The sequence below is a fragment of the Urocampus carinirostris genome, chromosome 6, assembly GCF_059441175.1.
Source record: "Urocampus carinirostris isolate Australia breed hairy pipefish chromosome 6, RoL_Ucar_1.0, whole genome shotgun sequence".
NCBI classification, from domain to species: Eukaryota; Metazoa; Chordata; class Actinopteri; order Syngnathiformes; family Syngnathidae; genus Urocampus; species Urocampus carinirostris.
Genome location: NC_142354.1, coordinates 25122890 through 25137602, shown reverse-complemented (window position 1 = coordinate 25137602; position 14713 = coordinate 25122890). Strand labels below are relative to the sequence as shown.

The 14713-nt window shown below is 38.9% G+C and overlaps 1 protein-coding gene across 1 annotated transcript in view; it reads right to left on the bottom strand.

Moving 5' to 3' along the window:
* The window catches only part of erbb3a (erb-b2 receptor tyrosine kinase 3a), a 40867-nt gene that overhangs the window by 15829 nt on the left and 10325 nt on the right, over positions 1-14713 (bottom strand). The window contains exons 2-10 of the mRNA XM_088338431.1: positions 10737-10894; positions 8616-8802; positions 6498-6623; positions 5087-5152; positions 4891-5009; positions 2993-3134; positions 2002-2115; positions 716-833; positions 560-633 (exon numbers count right to left, since the gene is read on the bottom strand). Of these exons, the coding sequence (XP_088194557.1) occupies positions 560-633; positions 716-833; positions 2002-2115; positions 2993-3134; positions 4891-5009; positions 5087-5152; positions 6498-6623; positions 8616-8802; positions 10737-10894 (1104 nt within the window). The remainder of the gene's footprint in view (positions 1-559; positions 634-715; positions 834-2001; positions 2116-2992; positions 3135-4890; positions 5010-5086; positions 5153-6497; positions 6624-8615; positions 8803-10736; positions 10895-14713) is intronic.

The following is a 14713-nucleotide window of genomic DNA, read 5'->3' as shown; positions in this document are numbered from 1 at the left end:
TAGTTGAGTGTATTAACTGATAAAAATGTGTTGTATTCTGTGATTTATTTTTTGTAAATATGTAAATATTTGTATTTAAATTTTATGTATTTTTCAGGGATCCTTTGGTTCACATTAAAATAATTATGTGTGGAAAAAAACTACAACTTGTTTTCTCTTCTTGAATTTCATATATTTATTGTTGCACTGACACTTACATATTTTTAATTTACATTTTGTTGAGTCGATGGTTTTCAGGGATTCCGTATTGATTGCTGAGTAAAGGCCAAAGTTTAAATTAATTGAAGAGCGAGAGGGAGATGTTGCTAAAAAAGAGATGGAGACATTGCAATTCCTAGGGAATTTGATTTCTAACCGGCATGGTGTTGTGTGATTGATTGAATCTACTTGAACCCTACTTCTAATAATCAGAACATGATAATAACATTATAATAACATAGAAACAACAGAGAAATACTTTTTAAGTTCTTATTTTAGCAATGCGTTTTGTGCTCATCAGTAACAAAAAACAGCTCAACTTCCAAAAGTTTGGTGACCCCTGCTCCAAACCAATACACACCTGTGATCTCTCGCACCGTATTAAAAATCTTCAGTTTTTCTGGGTCAAGTGCTGGGATGTTGTTGTAATCGTCGCTTTTATTGTCAGAAAAGAGACAAAACGTTAAATTGAAAAACACAAAAGTGGCTAGGACACATTTGTCAGAAAGTGAGTTACCCGTGGATTCCCGTCACCAGGAAGTGAAGACTTCCTTGAATCTTGGTGCAGTTGATGAAACTGTCGATGTTAAGAGCGTCCACCGTCTGTCGATTTTGAGTTCCTGTACCCTGGCAAGCTAAGGGGAAATATTACAATATTAATTGTGTAAAAATACTGCAATTTAATATATAAAATAAATACATGTATAAATGCATAGACATATTAAAGTCACGTAAGATATTAAATTAAATAAATCGGTTTTCATTTCAATTTGTAATTGTGTATTTAGAGTTTGTGTATTTCATATTTTTAATATTATGTTTACCGTATTTTCTGGACAATAAAGTGCACTCAAAAAACAAAACCTGCAGATGCACCTAATAATCCAGTTTGCCTCATAAGACGGAAAATTGTGTGAATACATTTTGGAAATGGACAATTACAATGAAATGCTACTGATACGCATTAAATCTCCTAGGTTACAAAAAGATTTGCCTTAAAGGGTGTGCAACCTTAGCCATAACAGTAGTTTTATTTGATGTGCCTTACAGTCCAGAAAATTTAGTTTGAGACTCCTTGTGATTAAGGGCTATACAAATAGACTTGACTTGACTTAAATCATATACTAAATATTTGGGTTTAGTGAAAAACATTTTCAGTAATTCAACTAACATATAATTATATGATTAATTAAATCAATTAAAAGAACCCCAACAAATAATCCATTATCTGCACCGCTTATCCTCAGGGTCGCGGGGGGTGCTGGAGCCCATCCCAGCTATTTTCGGGCAGTGGGCAGGGGACACCCTGAACTGGTTGCCAGTCAGTCGCAGGGCACACAGAGACAGATAATTCACTCGCTCATTCACACCTAGGGACAATTTGAACCGGCCAATTAACCTGACATGCATGTTTTTGGAGCGTGGGAGAAAACCCATGCAAGCATAGAAAGAATAGAATAGAATAGAAGCACGGGGAGAACATGCAAACTCCACACAGGAGGTTCAATCTCATGACCTCAAAACTGTGCCGCACACACGCTAACCAATGCGCCGCCATGCTGCCCCCAACTAATAATATTAATGCAAAAAAAATTGTTTCTAACAGAACTACTTGTTGCGTGCATGAACGTTGTCAAATAATCTTGAGTTACAGAGAACATGTAAAATCCTCACAGGAGGGCTGTCAGCTAGAATTGAACCCAGACGTGCTAACCAGTATTTCACTGTTCTTCCCTTTTATTTTGAAAAACCTTTGTATTGACACATTTCAAATGTTACGAAGACATCTGGTACCTTACATACCTTTAGGACACAGGCCTCCACAGACCTCGCACCTTTTCACCCCGTTTTTCTCCACCTCCATTTTATGTGGGGGACAATTGCTCACGCAAGAGCTGCCATCCACCACAAAGTTTGCTAAACGAGAAAAAAGCATTGAATGTATGATAAGTTTATAATTTCATAAGGAGAGAAGACATCAGTGAATTTTAAACTTGCAAGGAGAACAAGAGAAGACTTCACGAAAAAACTCCTAAAGATGCAAAAATTCCAACCTGTTCTAAAGGTCCTCTTCTAAACCTTTTTAATTAAATCACCTAGGTTATAAAAAGCAGTTCATCCCTAAGGTGTGTGAAAATCCCAAAACTTCATCGTGATTGGCCAATACCAATGATGATGTAAACAACATAATAGTCAAAATAACAAACAACGGTGAGCAACAATAGTCAAAATAAAAAAATAACACTTGTATCTTAGGTGTCTTATAGTAAGTAATTGTTTGTATTGGTTTTTATATTGTTCTAAGTGATTTACTTAAGGGAGCTGTACAGAATTTGGAACTTTTTTTTTTACTTTTGGTCACCATCTCCTGGGTTGTGTCATCATTGCAGCCCCTGTTGAGCTCTTTATGATAAGCATGCAAGTACGAGCATTTCTTAAAAGTGCTCGAATAAAATATTTTTTTCATCTTTCTTGGGGTTGGAATTTAAACTCATCTTGATGCTAAAAAGTCAAGCATGAAATTACAATACATCATCAGTCACCAACCCCCATTCCTCCTACCTAATTTCTTTCACCTCAAACAGCCATGCTTTAAGGAAAATAAAAGCAGACAGTTGCGGTAGGAAATGATTATAACAGCTCAGTTGGGTATTCTTAAGACATATTTAATTGAGAAAGCATTCAACTTTTGCAGGACACCTTAGACGACGCACCTAACCTTTAACGATGTATAAGAGTGAGACTTACACGGATGCATTACAAGATGTAGCCTATAATGATTCTTTTGACTTACTGGGACACTGGGACACACAAATGGAGCCATACTGGTATTTGGCGTCAGGGTTCGGCTCCAGTTTGAAGGTGTGCTTGTTGTAGATCACAGTCTGGGGACACTGAGGGGCGCAGGAACCCGAGTTGTTGAAATTCCTGCAAGCCTGAAAAACATTGTTTCGGTCCAATTATTGGTTTGAATATTGTAGTATTTGCCCTCAAAAACATTTTGACGTATTGCCATTTTTCAGGCTTTATACCTAAAAATAAGAAACTTAATCAATTAAAAAGAATAGAAATCAACAATATGTGGGACACAATCGTGAAAAGAATGAAATGAAATGAAATGAAATGAAATTATCTGCATTTCTATAGCGCTTTTCAAGTCAACTTCCCAAAGCGCTTTACATTGTGCTTCACATTTCCCAATAGCCGCCGTGATCTGTGCAACCATGTAAGGCGCTAACCTGCTTATTGGGGGTAATAGGGGGTTCAATGTCTTACCCAAGGACACTTCGACATGTAACACGGACAAGCCGGGATTCGAACTGGGATCCCTTAATCCTAAAACGATCGCTCTACCTCCTGAGCTACTGCCGCCCCAAGAAACCAAATTCATACTGTATTTGAAATTTTACATTGTGCTACCAAATTAAAAAACCCTCCTTTTGCTGCAATCACAGCCAGAAGTCTTTTTTGGTTATGCTTCTATAAGTTTTGCAAATTTTAAAACAGAAATATTTATGCATTCTTACTTAAAAACACCTCAAGTTCCTTTAGGATTGTTGGTGATTGTTTGTGCACAGCAATTTTCAGATCTTTTCACCAATTCCTTTAGGATTTAAATCTGGACTTTTCCTTAGCCACTCTAAAACCTTTATATTGTTTTAGACCATTCCGTTGTAGATTTTGCCTGTTGGAAGGTGAACTTGCGTTCTATTCTCAGGTCTCTTGCAGACTCCAACAGATTTTTTCTTCACCGTATTTCTACACAGTCCCTCTCAAAGAAAAACAACCCCAGAGCAGGATTCTACCACCACAATGTTCGACAGTGGGGATGGTGTTCACAGCGCAATGTGTGGTCTTATTTTTACGCCAAACACCACGCTTTGCATTCAAGCCAAAAACAAATCTAATTTTGGTCTCATCTGAGTAGAGCACCTTGTTCCACATGTTATACAAACAGGCCTTTTTTATGAAATTCTTTTAGGAAGAGCTTTCTTCTTGCCATAATGGGCAGATTTATGCAGAGTGCGACTAATAGTTCTCTTATGCACAAATTGTCCCAACTGTGTAAGCCTGCAGGTCATCCAATGTGATCATGGGCCTGTTGGTTTCTTCGCTGATTAATTTCCACCTTGTTTGGGCCGAAAGTTTAGAGGGACAGCCAGGTGTTGATGAGTTTGCAGTGTTTTTAGTTCCTCTCCATTTTGATATTATCTCTTGCACAGTGCTCCGGGAGATGTGTAAACATTTTCTTGTATCCCATTCCTGCTTTGAACTTTTCCATTTCTTTACAACGGACCTGCCTGGTGTGTTCTTTGGTCTTCATAACACTGTCAGTTCTCCAGTGTCTGCTTTCACAGAACTCTGAGCACATCACAGAGCAGATGGATTAAAACTGAGACTTAATGACACAGTCATGCTTAGTCATTTGGGTTGACAGTGAATCATACTAAAGTCAACAGGAAACTATTGATGTCAGCTGAGAGAACAAGGGGGGGCAATATTTTTGCAACACACACTTTTCTGTTATTTTTGTCGTAAATATGATACAAAATGTTGAAATAATTTGGTTACACTTCACAATTGTGCCTCATAGATTGTCGATTATTAGAAAATATTTTCAGTTTTTTTAGCTTTAAGTTTGAAACTTAAAATGTTGCATTATGACAAAAAGTGCTCTATATCAGGACTTACAAAGCAGTCAGTGTCGAGGGGTCCGGTGCATCCTCCGGCGCATTCGTTGTGGCAACACTCGCTCGGGTTCCTGCCAAAACATCTGCTATTGCACTGGGGAGCGCAAACCGTCTTTGTCACTAGAAAACATTTGAGACGACATGTCAGTCAAACAACAGGGCACGAGGAAATAAAACGGGGCGACGAGGTCACTCACGGATCTGACACGTGTCGTTGCCGGGACCCCAACATGGAACATCCTCGCATGCTTCACTGCAGGGCCCTGGTTAAAACATTAATGTGATTATCTGAATGAAAATGTGTGCTTTTGGATTGGGGGTCACCAACATGGTGATTATGGGCATCAGGTTGCCCCTCAAAGGGACACTGTAGTATTTAAACACTAGATGTCGCTGTATTGTGTTGTGCAAACATGTTTTCCAAAATTGTTTTTAAAAAACATCCTTTAATTTATCTATGTAAACCACTCAGTGCCCTTCTACAAGGAGGATCTTTTAGTGGTTGACTTAACCTCTTTCAATAATACTTCTCGTTATTATTACCTGGTTATATATAATAAAGCCAGTGTAACAACATAGTAATAACAACTTTATAACAAGTTTAGATATGAATAAAATAAACGGTCACCTCTTTTTACTAATCAGTAAAAAAAAAAAAAAAAAAAACGTAGATTTTATCTTCAAAAAGACTTTTAGAAAACAGCGACCCCCCGCTACTTTGCGTTTTGTTTCTTGCTGGTTCACTCCTTTGTAGATTTTCAATTGAATTGTCTTTGTTTTTATTGATGTCAACATATTGTGCATTTTGTTCTAAGCAGACAGTCTATAGCAAATGCTATCACAGGGGCATGTTAAAGAGGGCTTTGTGTGTTAGGTGGGCGTGACTGAGTCTGTGTGACTGTTATAGGCTGGTATATACGGTCAGTCAAACAGCCGGGCGCACAAATGGCCACCAAAACAAACTAAGCAGCTAGCTTTTAGCAACTTTTTACATTGATAAACATTTCATGAATTTGATTGGACTCTGAGGTAAATCGGAAGAACCCAGAGAAATGGTGATCACCAGCAGGTGCCAGAGGATTGTTATCTGGTCCACGAAGCGACTGAAGAGGTGTCGGGAGAGAAGGCAATATCCAGGCTGCATTTCCAGCCTACTGCTGCGGAAAGGCTAACCCTCTCTATGAAGCCACCCCTGCCGAGCTTGTATCTCACGAACATCAGATCTATTACACTTAAAACCGATGAGCTACAACTTGTGGGAAACCACTACATTCGTGAGGGTTGTATTTTAATCCTCGCGGACACCTGGCTCAATGTGAAGAAATCAGAAGCTAGCCAGACGCTCTCTAAATTACTTTCTTACACTGAAAGGAGAAGCCCTCCAATTTCGTTGTACTTTTGTATTATTATAATAAGACTATTTATTTAACTGCAATTCCGTGTTCTGTGTTTTAATTTGTAGATCTCTAATTGTTATTTCGTTACAGTGGTATATTCTGAGTCGGTAAGTACGTCATCTCAAGATGATTTTGATCTTTAGGGGGTTTAATAAAGATCTGACCTCCATTAACCACAATAACCAAGGGGGTTACTGTACTTTTCACTCACTTTCAGGTCCATTGTCTTCCAATTCGATAGGCGCCGCCCCGTCTTTTACGATATCCTCCCAGTTGACCTGCGGGGCGTAGCTCAGGTACTTGTTTTGGATGATCTTCACGCCTCCCTCCAGTATCTCTGAGTGCGACAAAAAAAAAACGCATGCACGTGTTAAGACACAAACAACAAGCCGCAACATGCCTCAGATTAAAGAGATTATTAGAAATTGCAGGGCCTGGGAAACACACTTTCATGGGAAAGCACTTTGATTCCACTGGCAGTTGAAAGGATTGCGTAAGGTATTCCTGTGACCTCACCAAATACAATACATACTTTTACACAAGCTGATCAATGACCAGTATGTTAAAGGCGTGGCGGCTTTTTCCTGTTGTAAATGGTAAAACGTGTGCATTGATATATCCTCCGAAAAGCGCTTAACATGTAATTTACACTTACCCATTCACACACACACTCACACAGAGAGTTGCGTCAGCTACCTGCTTAGGGGTTCAGTCAAGGACACTTTGAAATTTAATGCTGGGAATCGAAGCTGCGGCCTATCGGTCCCAAGATGATCGTTCTACCTCCTGATCTACTGCCGCCCTGCCCGTCAAGCACAATAAAAAATGTTCTTCTCCATTTGACCGAGCGCTTCTGGCTGATTCTGAGAGAAAATTGAGATGGTTGATAATGGAGTACTCTGTTGGTTTGGACACATGGAGAGGATGGATGAAGAGCAAATGTTGAGAGGATCTACAGAGCAGAAGTAAATGGAAGGACACCAAGAGGAAGGCCGCGATTGATCTGGATGGAATGTGTTATGAGTGCACTGGAGGAAAGAGGTCTAAATATAGTGGGACCTAGAGCTCTTGTTGGTGATAGGAATGAGTGGAGAGGTGTTGTGAAAGGATAGTGAGATGTTTGGACACGTTCTATGGGATAGGCAGGATACCTGTATGCGGCAGGGATAAACCAGTGAAAGCTGTTGGTCCCTGCTGTTTAACAAAAGAGTGTGTTGTGTCCCCCTGACCCTAGTGACATGGCTGCTTTCTTGTCTTCATCTGGAGGGACGAAAGCATGACCAACTCTGGTGCCGAGGTGCTTAACTTGTTTGGGTGTTTGGCCATTTGGGTTGGCCATGGTCAATTTTTTTAGTGTATTTGCTACTTTTTCCTTTTTTCTTTTATTTGTTTTTGTGTATGTGTATGTGTCTTGCTGTCAGTCACCCCTCTTGAGGAATATCACCAAGGTAGATAGATAGATAGATAGATAGATAGATAGATAGATAGATAGATAGATAGATAGATAGATAGATAGATAGATAGATAGATAGATGGATAATTTTTCTAGCAGCTAGTATCGCACATGCTAGCATTGGCTGCTTGCATATTGGAAGCTAGCATTAGCAGCTAGCTAATTCTAACCAGGCTTACCCAACTGTGCTGATTTGTCTGTAAAATTTTGATGGGATAAAAATGAAACCAAGTTTGTTGTTCATCATCAAGCACTGTAAAACTTTGTTTTTTCCCCCTTTGAATCTATTAGCCGTTAACATCGCAAATGCTACCGTTAACAGGTAACTAATTATAATCAGGGTTTAATTCCTCTGTAAAATGTTCTCATCTCATCTCATCTCATTAGCTGCACCGCTTATCCTCAGTAGGGTTGCGGGGGTTCTGGAGCCTATTCCAGCAATCATCAGGCAGTGGGCAGGGGACACCCTGAACTTGTTGCCAGCCAATCGCAGGGCACACAGGGACAGACAACTCGCTCGCTCATTCACACCTAGGGACAATTTGGACCGGCCAATCCACCTGAAATGCATGTCTTTGGAATGTGGGAGGAAACCAGAGTGCCCGGAGAAAACCCACGCAAGCATGGGGAGAACATACAAACTCCGCACAGGAAGTCCGGTAGCTGGATTTGAACCCACACAGAAGGTTCCCAAGACCTTACAACTGTGCCGCACACGCGCTAACCACTGCGCCGCCGTGCTGCCCCTGTAAAATGTTGATCTAAAATTGTCTATGCGGCCGCCCACACTTAAAGATACCATGCTTCAATGAATATATTCTAACACACATGCTTTGACAGTCTCCGGCCACATCCAACCAAGTGACTAAAGACTACCTGTGAGACGCGTGAGGCCCAATTCTTGCAGGCCGTGCGGGCCATCCTTCTGGTAGTTGACCATGACCGCCAGAGCATACTTGTCCTCGTACAAGGTGGTGCCCCGGATCACACGAAGATGGTCTAGAGGCAGGCGGCTGAACTCGTTGATAGCAAACAAGATGTAGCCCGTCACCTCCCGGATTGACTGCAAGGAAGTTAAAGTTTAGAGTTATTTGTAATTTGGTTTGGCATTGTACTATGAAATGAATGTAATATGGTTTTATTTAAAAAAAATATTATTTTATTTTATTTAAAAAAAACAGTCAAGCTTATGGGTGCCTAAGACAGTGGTTCTCAAATGAGGGTCCGTTTACCCTTGAGGGTATGCGAGGGCACTCCAGGGTGCTCGATAGTGAAAAAAACATATATATAAAAATCATTGAAATTTGAATACCATTGGATGGCATTATTTCAAGAAAATATTATTACTGTACATGAAATAATGTTATATTTATAAAGCCTTTCATTTTAAAATATAAGCTGCAATGTTTTTCTAACAGATACATACGATAACCCAGGGGTGTTCATAAGTTTTCAGATTTGGTAAGCTCATTGTGGGCAGATCAAATTCTTGACCATTTTTTGGACACAGTCTTTAATAAATTCACCCTCCGAGAAAGGTTAGCCGTGCTTAGCAATCAGTGTCTTGACCTCGTAGCTTTCCTTTGTAGAATTTTCATTTCATTTTTTTTATTGCTTTCCACCGAAACTGGTGCCAAGGGAACCAATCAGTGTTACAACTCTTGCTGTAGGTTTAATTTTCTTTATTGGATCCACCAACACCATTCAGCCATTCTAGTAGTTAGGTATGGTATAAACCTACAATACAATACCTGTATACGTATTTTACTTTATTTACATTTCAAGTATTAAATAAAAACAAAGCATTTAAATCATATATATTTTAGAGGAATATTCACGATCCTAACTCCCCACAAACGTTTGAACAGAACAACTACAATACCCATAAATCACTGCACTGCAGAAGTGCAGTCATGTGACCATGCCGGGTCTAAATACTTGAAAAACACAAAACAGAACTAAAAGAGCGATCAGAAAGACAGCGATGTTGAACAGTCACAAAAAGCAAAGCACGCTCATAGAAATAATAACAACAGTCGAACTGGAGCAAAATAAAGGAGGACTTACTGGTGGCGTTTCGCACACTTAACGTACATTAACATTTTAAGTTCTCTGGATTCGAGCTCCAAAGCACAATAACGTGTGTGCTCCTGTTTTAAATCCCGGAAGCCCTGTTGTTTCGGATTTTGGTAAAAAAAATACTCCAATTTCCACTTGTCCTGGAAGCGACGGCCTTCACACTCAACTTTCCTTTTTTTTCTTCTTTTTTTTTTTTTTTTTTTACAGTCGCCATTTCAGAAATGGGGACAGTAGCCAAAGGGCTACTACCACTCTCTGATGAAACGATGATTTTTTTGGTGCCATTTTTTTTTTAATGCGGGCTACATATTATTAATTTTCTGACAGAGGCCACGGACCAGTAAAAATTTGATCACGGGTCGTATCTGGCCCACAGGCCGGACTTTACACATAGCTGCTACAACCCATAAAGATGATTAGAAACAATTAACAATTAAGCTAATTTACCACTCAAATTTTGTAAACATTTAATTAAATAATTCAGTTGTTTTTTTTCAAGTTTTTCTCTCTTTCTTTCTTTCTTTCTTTCTTTCTTTCTTTCTTTCTTTCTTTCTTTCTTTCTTTCTTATTTTCTGCCAACTAAACAAGAATAAATGATTATTTTTCTTACTTTACAACATTTTTCCCCTTTAATTAACTAACTTTTTGTTATTGCTGTTATAAATATTGTTCTGTCATATATCGTTTTTACAAATCTATGAGAGAAGTCCAAAAAAAACGAAGCCAAAACGTTAGATAAATCACATGAAATAATTTTATTATTTTTATTTTATTATTTTGGGTAACCCCCCAAGCCCAAACAATTTTTGCAGGTTCTTCGCTGGAAAAAATACCTCTCAAGGTGTACAGCATCTCTCCTAAGTGACACCACTATGACATTTTCAATGAGAACTGGTCATCTATTATGGAGTGGCTCACCTTCAGGAAGGAGAAATCCCTGTTGTGTTCCATCATTGTTATTTCCAGGTTGCCCATGACGATCTCACAACCCGTGTACCTCTCCCGCATCAGGTTGAACTGGATCTCCGCATTTCCCGTCACGCTTAGAGAATTTTGGGTGCCGCTACAAACCACCACTAAGGAGAAAAGAAATAAAGATTAAACATCTACTTTAGAATGCCACAAGTGAACCTACTTGAACCTTCTGAAAACTGAATATACATGGTCAGATAACTAAAGCCATTTTTTCTTACAACAAACATCCATCCATCCATCCATTATCTGCACCACTTATCCTCAGTAGGGTCGCAGGGGTGCTGGAGCCCATCCCAGATATCTTCGGGCAGTGAGCAGGGGACACACTGAACTGGTTGCCAGCCAGTTGAAGGGCACACAGAGACAGACAATTCGCTCGCCAGAATGCCTATATGCCCGTGCAACACCGTTGCATTATGGGAAATGTAGTATGTGTGCATATAGAAGATCTGCGGGTTGCCAGCTTGCTAGTTCTGATAATAACTTACGATCATCTCAGGGGCCTAAGACAACTTTTTGGAGGGCCAGATTGGTCCCACGGGCCTAAACTTTGAAATATGTCCTCTTTAACAGGGGTCACCGACATGGTGCTTTCGGGCCCCTAAGAACACTTGAGTCGCAGCAGACGCAGACCGGTTCCGAAAATATCTTTCTTGGAAAATTTGATTTCTAAACGGCATGAGAAACCATTTATATTTTATTTTAATAAATGATCACTTTTTCTAAAATTATTATTGAAATTAGCCTAGAATTAATATATGTGAATAACTCCATACAAGGCAGATGTTTTAGTGTTATACCTTGCCCTTTTTCACCTCACTCCTTATAATAACATCTATATTAACTACATAGATAGATAGATAGATAGATAGATAGATAGATATACTTTGTTCATAGTGACAAGATAGTAATAACATAATAAGTTATTATTTTGTGAATGCATATCAAACCGGTATGGCCCTTTTGCGCTAATCAGCAACTAAAAAGTAGCTTAGTGCCCCTTGCTCTATACAGTGTACACCCTGCTATTTTGCTATTTATCACTATTTTGCTATTTCTCTTACTCAGAAATCATGGAAGGGTCTGAAATTTCCATCGTAGGTGCGTGTCCGTGCGTGTGCGTGTGAGAGAGATAAACTAAAAAGAAAAATCCAGAAATCACAATGAATGATTTTTTTAACGATTTATTTTGTGATACAGCTGCAAATAACTATTTGAAGTCCACAAGCACTTTATGTATCATCCTGAATCAGATGCACCCGTTTGAGGCTGTTAGCTGCATTAAAGACACCTGTCCACCCCATATGATCAGTAAGACTTTAACTTGTAACATGGCAAAGACCAAAGAGCTGCCCAAAGACACCAGAGACAAAATTGTACACCTCCACAAGGCTGGAAAGGGCAATGGAGCAATTGCCAAGCAGCTTGGTGAAAAAAGGTCCACTGTTGGAGCAATCATTAATAAATGGAAGAAGCTAAATATTACGGTTATTATGAAAAAAACGTTCTCCTTTTTATACAAGCAAGATTTTTAAATATCCCTGTGTGAAGTTCATTGCGGTAACAAACCTACAATAGAGCTTCTCATTCTGGACCTTAACTGCAATCAGGGACCAGAAAATTTGCAACTTTGTGACACTTCTTCAGTGCAAGTTGGCAAGTCGTGAGCTCTTCTTACAGAAACTGAAAAAAGGTCTCGGATATTTGCATGTATGGGATGAATAGATTTGCTGAAACAAGGACTGGGGTGTGATTCTGACAAGAAAACATAACACAAGGCTTTGCTTATGTACCGGGGGAGTACATTTGTTAGCATTGTGAGTCCGTTTTGCTATTAACATGTTAGGGAGGGAGTGCAGAGGACACTAGCAGTCTGATGAGAACCCATCATATGGGTTCTTGGGTATTTGTGGGGCATACGTTCCAAAACAGAAAAAAAATAAAATAAAATATAATGATAACAAGCAAAACGGCCCAGGTTTGCGAGCTGTGATTTGATAAATTGTGAGTTATTCAGAATTACTGGTATGCAACCTTTTTTTGAAAAATTGTTCTTGAAATAAATTCGGGAGGGTTATATTAAACTCAAGTAGACACTCAAAATAAAAGATTTGGAACTTGCAAGGAGGACAGGAAGAGTGGCTTTTTGATAGAAAATTCCAACCCGTTCAGAAGGCCCTCCCCCGAGCCCTTTCTATTTATTACATACTTACGAAAGCAGATTCGCCCTAGAGGGTGTGGCGGTCTAGGAACAGAAAAATGATTGGCCGATAGTGACACTATACTCAACATTGTGTAAAAATAGTCAAAATAACCAACTGGCATTCTAACTAATCGCCCTCACAGGTGTACAATATTAAAAACAGAATAAATAATAAAAAAAAAAAATTAAAAAGGAGAGCAGAAAACCCTAACCCTTAATTCAAATGCACAAAATTATCTACCGGTGGTATTAAAAATTACCTGGAAAAAATATATATTTTCTTTAACATTTGTCTCGATGGTAGCGAGTGTTTTGGCAACAATAGGCTATTGTGTCGGTATTCATATTACATTCCATTTATAAACCTTATAAATATAGTTGTTGTTGTTGTTGTTGTCATTTATTCTGAATATGCGTTACAAGTAGTGCAAGGCATTCTGATTGTTGTCGAACAATTTCTCGGAACCAAAAAATATGAAAAATGATTTAAAAAATGACGACGCTACACAAAACAAAAAAAAAGAGAAAACAAAAAAACATTTTCAGAAACTTGTGAGCAGAAGCAAAACGTGTTAGCTCTCGCCCCTTAACTAAACTAAAAAAAATAAAATGTACATACTGTATGTACATATATACACCGACATACATACATAGACAAAGGCTACATTCACGCATATAAACTCATACAATCCTTTATGCATACCTACACATAGACTACTCATCTAGATCGTTCCATAGTTTTGCACCGGTCATAGTTATACAGAAACTTTTCAATGTTATTATTTCATTTAAGATTTTGATGCTATTTTATACGTTATTTCGTAATTCAGTCTCTGATTTTCTACTGCAAACAGATGCACGTGCAAACTGGTCGCAGTGTTGCAGAAAAATGAATCAGTGCCAGCCATGCAAACAATGCACAAGCTCCGGCTGGGGGAGGCTGAGAACGTCAACAGGACGAGTGGGTTTTCCTATCAAAGGCCGACTTTCAGGGAAGGCAGATGGACGGCAGGCCAGGAAAAAAAAGGAAGGGGAGAAGGGATGCGAATCAATGCTTGCAAAGATAAACAATACCGTCCTTTTTAAAAGATGTCCAAATTGTATCATTGTTGGAAGGCTGACCTTTATTTGGGACCATTCCAACACTGACCAGAGCTTAGACTGCTCTGAAGAAGCCAGTATTGTTGAGTTAGTAGTAAAGTGAAAACAACCCTAAGTCGTGAAATAACTTTGTACAAGCCACTGCTTGTCAGAACTTTAAATTAAATATTCACCGGGTAATATCAAACAAGTAGTTCAGGGGTGCTCACACTTTCTTAGCATGCGGGCTCGATACAAAATAACCATTTCACAATGATTTATGAGCAAAATATGTAATTATTTTGTATCTTTAAATAACCATAACATTATTTTTTTTACATAAAGGCCCTTTATTTGTTGAGTGAATACAGCACATTCATTTAACACGCGAAAGATTGCCGGTTTGAGACCGGGTGGAAACATTTGTAGGCCTGGAGAGGGATGGGCATCACCAGGCTGTACTTGCCCAAGACACACCACAGGAAATGGTTCCCTCACAACCCTGGTGGTTCAGGGAAACCAATTTCCACTGGAAATGACATTTCTCGGCATTACAAAAATGCTTTTATTTTTTGTTTTGTTTTTCCTGATTGTCGATGTTTAATGAATGGTGACTTGATATCGGAAGACAGCAAAA